At 44.9% G+C, this 13,813-nt stretch overlaps 1 protein-coding gene across 1 annotated transcript in view; it reads right to left on the bottom strand.

Annotated features, from left to right (window-relative positions):
* The window catches only part of LOC126106632 (1,5-anhydro-D-fructose reductase-like), a 49,606-nt gene that overhangs the window by 14,313 nt on the left and 21,480 nt on the right, over positions 1 to 13,813 (bottom strand). Inside the window, exon 4 of the mRNA XM_049912987.1 lies at positions 7,321 to 7,577. Within this exon, the coding sequence (XP_049768944.1) occupies positions 7,321 to 7,577 (257 nt within the window). The remainder of the gene's footprint in view (positions 1 to 7,320; positions 7,578 to 13,813) is intronic.

Raw genomic sequence — 13,813 nt, 5'->3', positions numbered from 1 at the left:
ATGCTCATAAATTAAGGATAATGATGATACATGGTGAAACAACTCTCTGGTGAGCGGTTTGCGGGTTTAAATCACCTCGAGGTATGACCGTGCGGTGCCTTTGACCTGTGGTCGTCGCACGGCGCTGGCAGCAGTCCACATACACATCGGTGTGTTGGTGCATGTCAGAGTGCGGTGCAGCGAGTAAGTGTGCAGACGTTTTCATACGTGCTAATGGTGACTGTGTGTTGAAAATGGCTCAAAGAACACATATTAATGTATTTATAAGGGGTAGAATACTAGTGCGATTGGAGGCTGGACAAACACACCATTTCGTAGCAGGGGCCCTCTGTGTGCCACAAAGTGTGATCTCAAGATTATGGCAACGATTCCAGCAGACAGGAAACGTGTCTAGGCGCTACAGTACGGGACGTCCGCAGTGTACAACACCATCAGTGCCCTCAGACGGTCACGGAGTACTGCAGGTAGCCTTGCTCGGGACCTTACTGCAGCCACTGGATCAGTTGTCTCCAGACGCACATCTACAGACGACTGAACACACATAGTTTATTCGCCCGGAGACCTGCAAGGTGCATTCCACTGACCCCTGGTCACAGGAGAGCCCGTAAAGCCTGGTGTCAAGAACACAGTACATGGTCATTGGAACAGTGGTCCAATGTTATCTTCACAGACGAGTCCAGGTATAATCTGAACTGTGATTGTTGCCGGGTTTTCATCTGGCGTGAACCAGTAACCAGATACCAAGCCCTTAATGTCCTTGAAAGGGACCTGTATGGATGTCGTGGTTTGATGGTGTGGGGTGAGATTATGATTGGTGCACGTACAGCCCTGCATGTCTTTGTCAGAGGAACTGTATCAGGTCAGGCGTATCGGGACGTCATTTTGCACCAGAATGTCGCCTTTTCAGGGGTGCAGTGGGTCCCACCTTCCTCCTGATGGATGATAACGCACGGCCCCACCGAGCTGCCATCCTGGAGGAGTACCTTGAAACAGAAGATATCAGACGAATGGAGTGGCCTGACTGTTCTCCAGACCTAAACCCCATCGAGCACGTCTGAGATGCTCTCGGTAGACGTATCGCTGCGTGGCTTCATACCCCTAGGACACTTCAGGAGCTCCGACAGGCACTGGATGCTGTACCGCAGCAGCTGTTCGACCACCTTATACAGAGTATGCCAATCCGTTGTGCGGCCTGTGTACGTGTGCATGGTGATCATATCTGATATTGATGTCGAAGTACATGCACTTCGGGACGGTTTTCTCAACTTATCACCAACACCGTGGACCCCACGATCTGTGTCGTGTGTGTTCCCTATGTGGCTGTGCTATTAGCACCACTTTAGTGTAGTTCCACGTTGTGTGGCACCACATTCTGCAGTTGCATGAGTGTAGTTAAATAGTCTGGGGCCATAACGTATCCACATAAAATGTTTCAGTGATGGTGACACTGAATAGATGACAAGCCGTGGGACGTCCACGCCTCATCATAGAACTTGTAGGATTTTGCCCGCCCTGTAAAGTAGGATAGGGAGCCAGCAACCGAGCGAGGTGGCCTTGTGGTTAGCACACTGGACTCGCATTCGGGAGGACGACAGTTCAATCCCGCGTCCGGCCTTCCTGATTTAGGTTTTCCGTGATTTCCCTAAATCGCTCCAGGCAAATGCCGGGACGGTTCCTTTGAAAGGGCACGGCCGACTTCCTTCCCCGTCCTTCCCTAATCCGATGAGACCGATGATCTCGCAGTTTGATCTCTTCCCCCATACAACCCAACCCAACTCTGAAGGAACCTGTCCTGTCCCACTCGGAAAAGACGCATGGGAATATTGATTGTCGGTAAGCCTCTGTATTGGCTCTAATGTCTCGAATTTTTTCGTAGTAGTCATTTTGCGCGACATTAGTGCGCGAAAGTAATATGTTGTCAGACTCTTCCTGGATAGCGTTCTTTCGAAATTTCAATAGTTAACTTCTCTCTGATACACAAAGCCTCTTTTGCAACGTCTGCCAATGGAGTTTGCTGAGTATCTTGCTAACGCTGTCGCCGAAACTAAACGGCCCCGTGACGAAATTCACCGCTTCTCATTGGACTTTCCCTATCTCCTCTTGCTCTACTTTTAAACGTGTCGTACCGTTTTAAGGAGAACTACTACAGCATTAAAATCAAAATGAGATAAAGAGGAGCAACAAGAAAAGCGTGCACTGACTATGAAAGTAAAGTTTTGTCAACCGATCTGACTAAAAATTCTAAGAGGCCTTAGTCCTTCGTAGAATCAACATGTAAACTGAAGATGGAGGGGGGAGAAAGGAAAGAGAAGGGAAGGGATTACTGATGCCAGTTGCATTGCGAGATTAAACGGAATCAGTGGCCACCAGTGAAAATCTCTGCCAGACCGGGATTCGAACACAGGGTCTCCTGCTTTCTAGGTGACCTAGGTTGAAGAACAACTCAGAAACCGGCGAAACAAACTCCTTGTAAGCCACTTCTTTAGCAGATGAATTACGTTTCCTTAAGATTCTTCATCTACTTTTCCTACTATTTGTTTTATGTGGTCATTCCACTTACAGTCGCTCCGGATAGTTACTCCTACATATTATACGCTGACTACTGTTTCCAGCAGTTATTAATCAATAATGTACTTCTATAGTAGTGGATTTCTTTTTCTATGTATGAGCAATATGTTACGTTTGCTTACGTTCAGGGTCAGTTGCTAGAGCCTGCACCATTCGTCAGTCATTTATAGCCCTTCTGCAAATCGTTACTGGCTTCTAGCGTTGCTACTTCCTTACGGACAACCGCATCATTTTCGAACAGCCTTAAAGAGCTTGTGCGAAATCTACTAGATCATTTGCGTACGTTGTAAACAGCAATGGTCGAGTTACACTTTACTGGTGTAGCCCCAAAACTACCTTTACATCTGTCGATCTTGTTCTGTTAAGAGCGACCTGCTGAACTCATTCTGCAAGAAAGTCTTGAATCAAGTTGCAAATCTGGTCCGACACGGTTATTACTGCTTTACAGTAACTGGCAGTGCGGGACGGTGCCAAATGCCTTTCTGAAGTCGAGGAACACGGCATCAACCTGGACGCCGATGTCCACAATGCTATGAATCTCATGCGGGAATAGACCAAAGTGAGTTTCGCAAGATTTCTCTTTGTAGGATCCATGTTGATTTGTATGAACGAGATTATCGTTCTCCAAAAACATCATAATTCATGAGCATAAAACAGGTTCCATAATTCCACAACCATATAGGCCTGTAATTATGTCTTCCTACGAGCCTTCTTGAGAATGGCCTGCGGTTTTTTTCAGGCCATTCGTACCCTTCATTGCTCAAGCGATCTACGATGAACTGCCTCTAGAAGGGGGGCAAGTTCTTTCGCATAATCTCTGTATAAACTTATCGATATCTCATCCGGTCCTGACGCTATTCTACTGCAGTGAGATTGTAGTTGCTTTTCTGTTCCGAGACCAGTTACACTATGTGATCAAAAATATCCGGACACCCCCAAAAATATACGTTTTTCGTATTAGGTGCATTGTGCTGCCACCTGCTGCCAGGTACTTCTTATCTGCGACCTCAGTAGTCATTAAACATCGTGAGAGAGCAGAATGGGGCGCTCTGCGCACCTCACGGACATCGAACGCGGTCAGGTGAATGGGTGTCACTTGTGTAATACGTTTCTACGCGACATTTCCACACTCCTAAACATCCCTAGGTCCACTATTTCTAAGGTGATAGTGAAGTGGAAACGTGCAGGGACACGTACAGCACAAAAGCGTACAGGCCGACCTCATCTGTTGACTGACAGAGGCCGCCGACAGTTGAAGAGGGTCGTAATGTGTAATGGCCAAATATCTATCCAGATCATCACACAGGAATTCAAAACTGCGTCAGGATCCACTGCTAGTACTATGACAGTTAAGCGGGAGGTAAGAAAACTTGACTTCATGGTCGAGTGGCTGCTCATAAGCCACACATCACGCCGGTAAATGCCAAACGACGCCTCGCTTGGTGTAAGGAGCGTAAACAGTGCATGATTGTACAGTGGAAAAACGTTGTGTGGAGTGACGAATCACGGTACACAATGTGGCTATCCGATGGCATATGGGTATGGTGAATGCCCGGTGAACGTCATCTGCCAGCGCGTGTGGTGCCAACAGTAAAATTCGGAGGCGGTGGTGTTATGTGTGGTTGTGTTTTTAATCGAGGGCGCTGGCACCCCTTGTTGTCTTGCGTGGAAGTATCACAGCACAGGCCTACATTGACGTTTTAAGCTGTTATGTGTCGACAGAAGTGCCGACACAGTGTTATTTAGAAGGGGCCGAATAGGCACGCTATAAGCTCACCCAGAATATCGTGAAGTCTGAAACAGGATGCTCAATGAATGCTAATAAGAAAAGTACGTTGCTTTGGGAATACTTAACTTTAATCCATCCTTTTGGTATACATCGTTTATGGTGAATACAAGTAAGACTCTCTCCAGATATGGTTAACTGCGCCTTGCTAGGTCGTAGCTATGGACTTAGCTGAAGGCTATTCTAACTGTCTCTCGGCAAATGAGAGGAAGGCTTCGTACGTCTAGTCGCTAGCAATGTCGTCCGTACAACTGGGGCGAGTGCTAGTCCGCCTTTCTAGACCTGCCATGTGGTGGCGCTAGGTCCGCAAGTACTGGCAGTGGCGACACGCGGGTCCGACATGTACTAATGGACCGCGGCCGATTTAAGCTACCACCTAGCAAGTGTGGTGTCTGGCGGTGACACCACATAAGCAGCTTCCTGCTTCCCAATATTGAAGAGCAATTCGGGGATGGCGATTGCATCTTTCAACACGATCGAGCCACTGTTCATAATGTACATCGCTATAATGAACTGGCCTGCACAGAGTCCTGACCTGAATCCTATAGGACACGTTTGGGATGTTTTGGAACGCCGACTTCGTGCCAGGCCTCACCGACCGACATCGATACCTGAGTCTCCTTGCCAGCTCAGGTGATATGACATCACAAACATTTAGATACGTATAAAACAAGCTTTTGGACGTTTCGGTTCTTAGAGAATTAGGGATAAGGGAGTTAATGGTTTCTACCGCATTCTGAGTTCAAATATAGCTTATTTGTTTGCAACTGTTTTATCCACATTGCATTATTCCTTTAACAAAGAAGTTCGCCAAACAGCGGTGCAAATTGAGTAGTTCTTTTATTTTATTTTCGCTACTAAATTCGCGAATTCATTATGCCATATTCAGGACCCATATGCGCCTCTCCAAAATAATCGGTATTGGCATATTGCATGTCGTGAATTCTCAAGTGCTTCCTTTGAAAATTTGACTACGCAATTGCAGTCAATTCTTTGAAGGATGCACTTGAGAATTCAAGACATCCAGAGACATATGGCACCAATATACCAATACCTATTACTTTTGTGAAGTGGTATGGGGTCTGAAGATGGCATAATGAAATGCCGAAAATGGTAACTAAAATAAAATAAAACAACTTCTCAATCTGCATGCCTGTTCGGCGAATTTTTTGTTAAATATTTGACCGGCCGCTGTCCCAATTCCACAATAGATCAACAGAAAGTTACGTCATTCCCTCTACACTTCCAGCTGCATTGGACAAAAAATACTTTTGTTACTTCTTTAGATCTGAAGAATTTGCTTGACTTATGAGAAACAGTGTAAATCATTCATTTAGTAGTGCACAGAATGCTGAAGAATTGATTGACAGTTCAGATGAATTTCATAGCAAAGCAGACCACGAATTTTTACACTAGCAACAGAGAATATTATTCACACAGACGTGAGCATTTTTATGGGAGTTGTCTTCAAGCTGAGCCCACAGAGGGCTGTACCAAAGTTCAGCTTGTGTGTTGATGATTGGAGCTTCACTACGAAGAAAGAGAAATTTTTCTTACCAATCACAGCCTGGTACATATTTTTAGCCTGTAATGAGTTTTCAGTGTAGTTATTACTTCGCTGCTACTGTCGAAACGATACTTCAGTAGCCTATAATAGAAATGAGTGAAATGAACAGGACAGCATGTCGCAAGTTTGTGAATGTGGGATTGAAAATCGGTGAAAGATGTACGGGTCATAGTGTGTCAGAGATCAGACGTGAATTCAGGTTTCCAACGTCAGCTGGGTCTAGGATGAACACAAGTGTTCGATGAATGGACAAATGGTTCAAATGGCTCTGAGCACTATGGGACTTAACTTTTGAGGTCATCAGTCCCCTAGAACTTAGAACTACTTAAATCTAACTAACCTAAGGACATCACACACAACCATGCCCGAGGCAGGATTCGAGCCTGTGACCGTAGTGGTCGCGCGGTTGCAGACTGTAGTGCCTAGAACCGCTCGGCGACTCCAGCCGGCGATGAATGTGTAAGTAGGCTGTTTATGTTTTCTTTATGTAAGTAGGCTGTTTAGGTTCTTATATTGGTAACGCCGCCGCCACGTAGCGCTCTCTGTACGAAAATCACTGGCTGTGCTGTGTGCAGTCTGTGGCTAGTTTGCATTGTTGTCTCCCATTGTAGAGGGGCAGCTGGATGTTAACAGCGCGTAGCGTTGCGCAGTTGGAGGTGAGCCGCCAGCAGTGGTGGATGTGGGGAGAGAGATGGCGGAGTTTTGATAATTTGTAATACTGGATGTCAATTATGAATATTAAGGTAAATACATTGTTTGTTCTCTATTAAAATCTTTCATTTGCTAACTATCCCTATCAGTAGTTAGTGCCTTCAGTAGTTTGAATCTTTTATTTAGCTGGCAGTAGTGGCGCTCGCTGTATTGCAGTAGTTCGAGTAACGAAGATTTTTGTGAGGTAAGTGATTTCTGAAAGGTATAGTTTAATGTTACTCAGGGCCATTCTTTTGCAGGGATTTTTGATAGTCAGATTGCGTTGCGCTAAAATTATTGTGTGTCAGGTTAACCACAGTCGTGTACAATTGTTCTAAGGGGACGTTTCAAATGGACATCTCGTTCCATAAAAACACGGGAGAACTGCCGGATATCAGTAACGTCCTGTCACAGGCAGGCACACGTTTTTATGGAACAATCAGTACGCCAGGAAAGCTTTAAACATCACAATGGACATCTCGTCGCCTCTGCGTAATCACAAGTGACAATTGACGGTCCACCGCGAGTCGTATAGTTGCAGATTTGCATTTTGGGCGTTAGAAATCCATTTTCATCAGAACTGCGCGGAGACAAACGCACCGCAGATGACTCAGCAGACAACGATCGAGTCGAGCCCTCGTGCCTTCACACGACTTTCGTCCAAACTGTGCGTAAGTCGTCTGTTGATGGGAGATTAGGAAGTACGTACTTGTTGACATCGCCGCCTTGCCTCTCCACGAAGGTGTAGATGCCAGGGGTGCCCAGCGGACCCCAGGCGCAGACGGTGATGTCCAGCGCGCGGCAGAAGGCCCTGAGCTCGCGCTGCTGGAAGTAGGCGTTCATCTCCACCTGCAGGTTGGCGGGTTTGATGCGCGCCGACTGCCACACCCGCTTGATCTGGCGCGCGGTGAAATTGGACAGCCCTATGGAGCGCGCCCGTCCGGCGTCCACCTGCGCCTCCATCCCCTGCACAGAGCAAGCCCAACGTGCAGATCGGCGCACCTAATACACTACACCGTTGCATTAACAGCACGCTGTACCCATGTGTGGCGTTAAGGGGTCCACGCCGTGGTTCAGGTCGAAAAAAATGTATTTTCGGTTTTCATTATATTTCGATAGATTAAAGTTTTATTAAAGTACTCTGAAAAGTATTTCTCCGAAAAAAAATTTTTTTTGAGCATTTAAAGAGCATTTTCCGACCACGTCTGTTTACGTGGCACCCCCACTTTTCTTTCACCCACTTTTCTGCATATACACTACTGGCCATAAAAATTGCTACACCACGAAGATGACGTGCTACAGACGCGAAATTTAACCGGCAGGAAGAAGATGCTGTGATATGCAAATGATTAGCTTTTCAGATCGTTCACACAAGGTTGGCGCCGGTGGCGACACGTACAATGTGCTGACATGAGGAAAGCTACCAACCGATTTCTCATTCACAAACAGCAGTTGACTGGCGTTGCCTGGTGAAACGTTGTTGTGATGCCTCGTGTAAGGAGGACAAATGCGTACCATCACGTTTCCGACTTTGACACAGGTCGGATTCTAGCCTATCGAGATTTCGGTTTATCGTATTGCGGCATTACTGCTCGCGTTGGTCGAGATCCAATGACTGTTAGCAGAATATGGAATCGGTGGGTTCAGGACGGTATTACGGAACGCCGTGCTGGATCCCAACGGCCTCGTATCCCTAGCAGTCGAGATGACAGGCATCTTATCCGCATGGCTGTAACGGATCGTGCACCCACGTCTCGATCCCTGAGTCAACAGATGGGGACGTTTGCAAGACAACAACCATCTGCACCAACAGTTCGACGACGTTTGCAGCAACATGGACTATCAGCTCGGAGACCATGGCTGCGGTTACCCTTGACGCTGAATCAGAGACAGCAGCGCCTGCAATGGTGTACTCAACGACGAACCTGGGTGCACGAATGGCAAAACGTCATTTTTTCGGATGAATCCAGGTTCTGTTTACAGCATCATCATGGTCGCATCCGTGTTTGGCGACATCACGGTGAACGTACACTGGAAGCGTATGTTCGTCATCGCCATACTGGCGTATCACCCGGTGTGATGGTATGGGGTGCCATTGGTTGCACGTCTCGGTCACCTCTTGTTCGCATTGACGGCACTTTGAACAGTGGACGTTACATTTCAGATGTGTTACGACCCGTGGCTCTACCCTTCATTCGATCCCTGCGAAACCCTACATTTCAGCAGGATAACGCACGACCGCATGTTGCAGGTCCTGTACGGGCCTTTCTGGATACAGAAAACGTTCGACTGCTGCCCTGGCCAGCACATTCTCCAGATCTCTCACCAATTGAAAACGTCTGGTCAGTGGTGGCCGAGCAACTGACAACACGCCAGTCACTGCTCTTGATGAACTGTGGTATCGTGTTGAAGCTGCATGGGCAGCTGTACCTGTACACGCCATCCAAGCTCTGTTTGACTCAATGCCCAGGCGTATCAAGGCCGTTATTACGGCCAGAGGTGGTTGTTCTGGTACTGATTTCTCAAGATCTATGGACCCAAATTGCCTGAAAATGTAATGACATGTCAGTTGTGGTATAATATATTTGTCCAATGAATACCCGTTTATCATCTGCATTTCATCTTGGTGTAGCAATTTTAATGGTAATTAGATCTTTATATCCCCTACATTGCACGTTAGGAATATCATTCTTACTCCTGAGTCTGTTGGCTATCCTTGGAATGCAACGGTCGGTATTCTTTTGTTTCTGCTGTTTGTAAACAAAACGCATTCAAATAGGCGGTTAGTTCTGTTCAAGTGTGATTGAAAACTTGCAGGTATACTATGGGCGGGCAATTAGGAGAAATAAAGAAAATCAGGAGGCAATGAAGATAAATGTTTGGGCGATATTCTTCCATAAGTCCTCTACTGGTGATAAGCCATGTCATGAATTGTGTCCATCAGGAGAAAATTCGTGGTGCAAATACAATAGGGCTCAGACAACTGAGGAATCTTATGCTCACCAGCATTCTCTTCCTGCTGCTGTTATTACACCAGTTAAACCTATTTTCAGAGACTTGGCTCATCCTGACCTTGTAAGGAAATGTCTACATGGGCGGACACAGTATCCAAATGAATGTTTCAACAGCATAATTTGGAACCGCCTTCCTAAAACTGTATTTGTAGGAATGCATACATTGAAACTAGGAGCTCATGGTGCTGTTATTACATTCAATTGTAGTAATAATGGAAAGTTTTGGGTACTGAAAAAGCTGGGATTTAATCCTGGTGAAAATATGATCACTGGGCTGCAACATTGCGATAAAATGAGGATAGCCGGTGCAGAGAGCTCTGCATCTAATATGGCCAAGAAAGCAAGACAAACATCCAGGAAGGTGAAAAAGAAGCTGGAAGTCCTGCTAGGGGCCAAAGAATTGCCATCATACGCAGCAGGACAGTTTTAATTAACTGTAAGTAACAAATTCCAAAAGTTTTTTCTTTAAACTCAATTTTCCACAAACTAAAATTTTTAGTAGATACGCCCTATTATATCAGAAACTATCATAGATAAATGAATGAAATTTTCAGACTCTGCATAACATAAAAAGCCACCTCTGGTACTGCATTCATTAATATTCCCCCGCTAGGAAGTTCAAATAAATATTTTCTGCAGAAAAAGGTTTATATTCTTTGTTAATAAAATTAAAAATTATTTCTTAAAAACTATAAAATGGATAAAGTAGATTTTAGTACGGTTGACTCTATTAGCATCATGTGACATACAGTAAAAATATTAAGGTCCTGCATCAAATAGTTTTTTCAGAAAGGGGTCAAATACTTCCCTACATTAACATGGGTTAGATATGCAGGGTATGATCCCCTTAAGAATGGACAAAAATTTGACATAAATGGAGGAGCCGATGTTACAAATAATTTCAGCTGCACTATGCAGTATTTGCCACTGCAAGTCGTACATAACGTCCTTCAACTCCTATTCTCCTGGCCCAACTCTTACCAATGTTCCTAATTCCGCCCTTGAAGAAGCTCTGTGGCTTTGTGCACTTGCACACTTGCACTGTCTCCACAACTTCGTCATCCAAGTAAACACATTGGATTCATGGAGGTGACCCTTCACTGGATCAGAAACCGAAAAATCACCTGAAGCTCTATCAGGACTATACGGGGGGAGCTCCATCAGCTCAGAACCACGATTTTGAATCCAGTGGACTTTTTTATCATCAGTATAATGGAGTCACTATCCTCAAGCTAAATCTCACCTTCGTATCTATTTTGTGTTTGAGATTTCGCAATAACTCACAACTGCTGCTGTTCACCTTTCGGCCATTGGAGTGCAATTAATCATTTCGCATCTCAAAATACTGTCATTATCCACTTTCCTGCAGAAACTTAGCTCTGAAATTTCTTGCTGCAGATGAAGATCGATGTTATCATTCTATGCTGTGCCAGTTTGTGTGTGGTTCGTGGTCGTATATCCATGTCTCATCAACAGTTTCCATGAGCTGACAAAATATCCTCCTTTCTCGCCGGCCGCTGCTGCCGAGCTGTTCTAGGCGCTTCAGTCCGGAACCACGCTGCTACTACGGTCGCAGGTTCGAATCCTGCATGGATGTATGTGATGTCCTTTGGTTAGTTAGGTTTAAGTAGTTCTAGAGGACTGATGACCTCCCATAGTGCTTAGAGCGATTTGAACCATTTTTGAACCTCCTTTCTCTTCAAAACGCTTCTAATGATATTTCGACATTTCCAGACGTTCATACATGTGTCAGTAGGCATGACTCATACTGAGCACACAATAAGGTTACTGATTCTTGGCTGAGGCCGGTGTTACACTATCAAATGCTTTTTGACAAAGGAATGTGATCAAACATTCATCACATGTTCTTGGTCAAAGATACCAGACGTCTGGAAAATTTGGGTATTATACCCGCATTAAATTTTCTTAGATAAATATCTTTGACGTCATAGTTACTCCAGAATGGTCGGCGAAGTCTTATTACTGTTCTCTAAGGTTGCGTGTACCACAACTGTTGTGGTCTTCTGTCCTGAGAGTGGTTTGATGCAGCTCTCCATGCTACTCTATCCTGTGCAATCTGCTTCATCTCCCAGTATCTACTGCAACCTACATCCTTCTGAATCTGTTTAGTGTATTCATCTCTTGGCCTCCCTCTACGATTTTTACCCTCCACGCAGCCCTTCAATACTAATTTTGTGATCCCTTGATGCCTCAGAATATGCCCCACCAACCGATCCCTTCTCCTAGTCAAGTTGTGGCACAAATTTCTCTTCTCTCCAATTCTGTTCAATACTTTCTCATTAGTTATGTGATATACCCATCTAATCTTCAGCATTTTTCTGTAGCACCACATTTCGAAAGCTTCTATTCTCTTCTTGTCTAAACTATTTATCGTCCACGTTTCACTTCCATACATGGCTACACTCCATAAAAATACTTTCAGAAACGACTTCCACACACTTAAATCTATACTCGATGTTAACACATTTCTCTTCTTCAGAAACGCTTTCCTTGCCATTGCCAGTCTACATTTTATATCCTCTCTACTTCGACCATTATCAGTTATTTTGCTCCCCAAATAACAAAACTCATTTACTACTTTAGCGTCTCATTTCCTAATCTAATTCCCGCAACATCACCCGATTTAATTCGACTACATTCCATTATCCTCGTTCTGCTTTTGTTGATGTTCATCTCATATCCTCCCTTTCAAGACACTGTCCATTCCGTTCAGCTGCTCTTGCAGGTCCTCTGCTGTCTCTGATAGAATTACAATGTCATCGGCGAACCTCAAAGTTTTTATTTCTTCTCCACGGATTTTAATTTCTACTCCGAATTGTTCTTTTGTTTCCTTTACTGCTTGCTCAATATACAGATTGAATAACATCGGGGATAGGCTACAACCCTGTCTCACTCCCTTCCCAACCACTGCTTCCGTTTCATCTCCCTCGACTCTTATAACTGCCATCCGGTTTCTGTACAAAATGTAAATAGCCTTTGGCTTCCTGTATTTGACCCATGCCACCATCAGAATTTGAAAGAGAGTATTCCAGTCAACGTTGTCAAAAGCTTTCTCCAAGTCTACAAATGCTAGGACCGTAGGTTTGCCTTTCCTTAATCTATTTTCTAAGAAAAGTCGTAGGGCCAGTAATTCCTCACGTGTTCCAACATTTCTACGGAATCCAAACTGATCTTTCCCGAGGTCGGCTTCTACCAGTTTTTCCATTATACTGTAAGAATATGCAACAGGTTTTTTTCATCGCCAATTTCGGTGGAAAAAGGTATAGAATTTGGTTACGAACATCATGGAATATTCCCAGCCGCTACAGTTTCATGGAGTTCTTATAGGTGGCGGCGCTGTATGTAGCCTCCAAAACAGCGTCTGTCACAGACGTGTCCCCCATTAAGTTTCTTTTAGCGGGAAACCAGAGTTTTGCAGATACACTGATAAGCCAAACCATTGTGACCACCTGCTTGTTTGTCCGTCTTTGGAACGAAATACATCACTGACTCTACGTCTTAGGTATCCGACAGTTGTTGGTAGGTTTCTGGAGGTATGTGGCATTAGATGTTTACGCACGAATCATGTAATTCGCGTAAATAACGGGCCGCTGATTTCCATACGCGGTGATGGCGCCCGATACCGTCCCAAACGGGTTCCACAGGATTTACACCAATTCTTTGTAATGCTCCTTATACCACTGTAGCACGGTTGTGGCTCCGACATGCGGACAATTATACTGCTGAAACATGTTATCATTGTCGGGGAACAGATCGAGCTTGAAGGGATGCAAATGGTTCGCAGCTGTCAGCGTGTCTTCGATTACTACCACAGGCCCCATGAATGCACAGAAGAATGTCTCCCATATCATAAGAGGTTCATTCAAGTTCTAAGGCCTCCGATTTTTTTTCTCCGGACTGGAAAGAGATAGAAACATGCGCATTGTTTTAAAATGAGGCCGCGTTCATTGCCAATACGTCCCAGAGATGGCAGCACCGTACGGCAGATGGAATTTTACCGCCAGCGGTGAGAATGAGAACTGTTTTAAATACTTAAAATTGCGACGTTTTCCTTACTTGAACAGCGTGCAATCATTCGTTTTCTGAATTTGCATGGTGTGAAACCAATTGAAATTCATCGACAAGTTGAAGGAGACAGGTGGTGATGGAGTTATGGATGTGTCGAAA

The sequence above is a fragment of the Schistocerca cancellata genome, chromosome 10 (genome assembly GCF_023864275.1).
Source record: "Schistocerca cancellata isolate TAMUIC-IGC-003103 chromosome 10, iqSchCanc2.1, whole genome shotgun sequence".
In the NCBI taxonomy this organism is placed as follows: Eukaryota; Metazoa; Arthropoda; class Insecta; order Orthoptera; family Acrididae; genus Schistocerca; species Schistocerca cancellata.
This window is presented reverse-complemented; position numbering and strand designations above follow the sequence as displayed.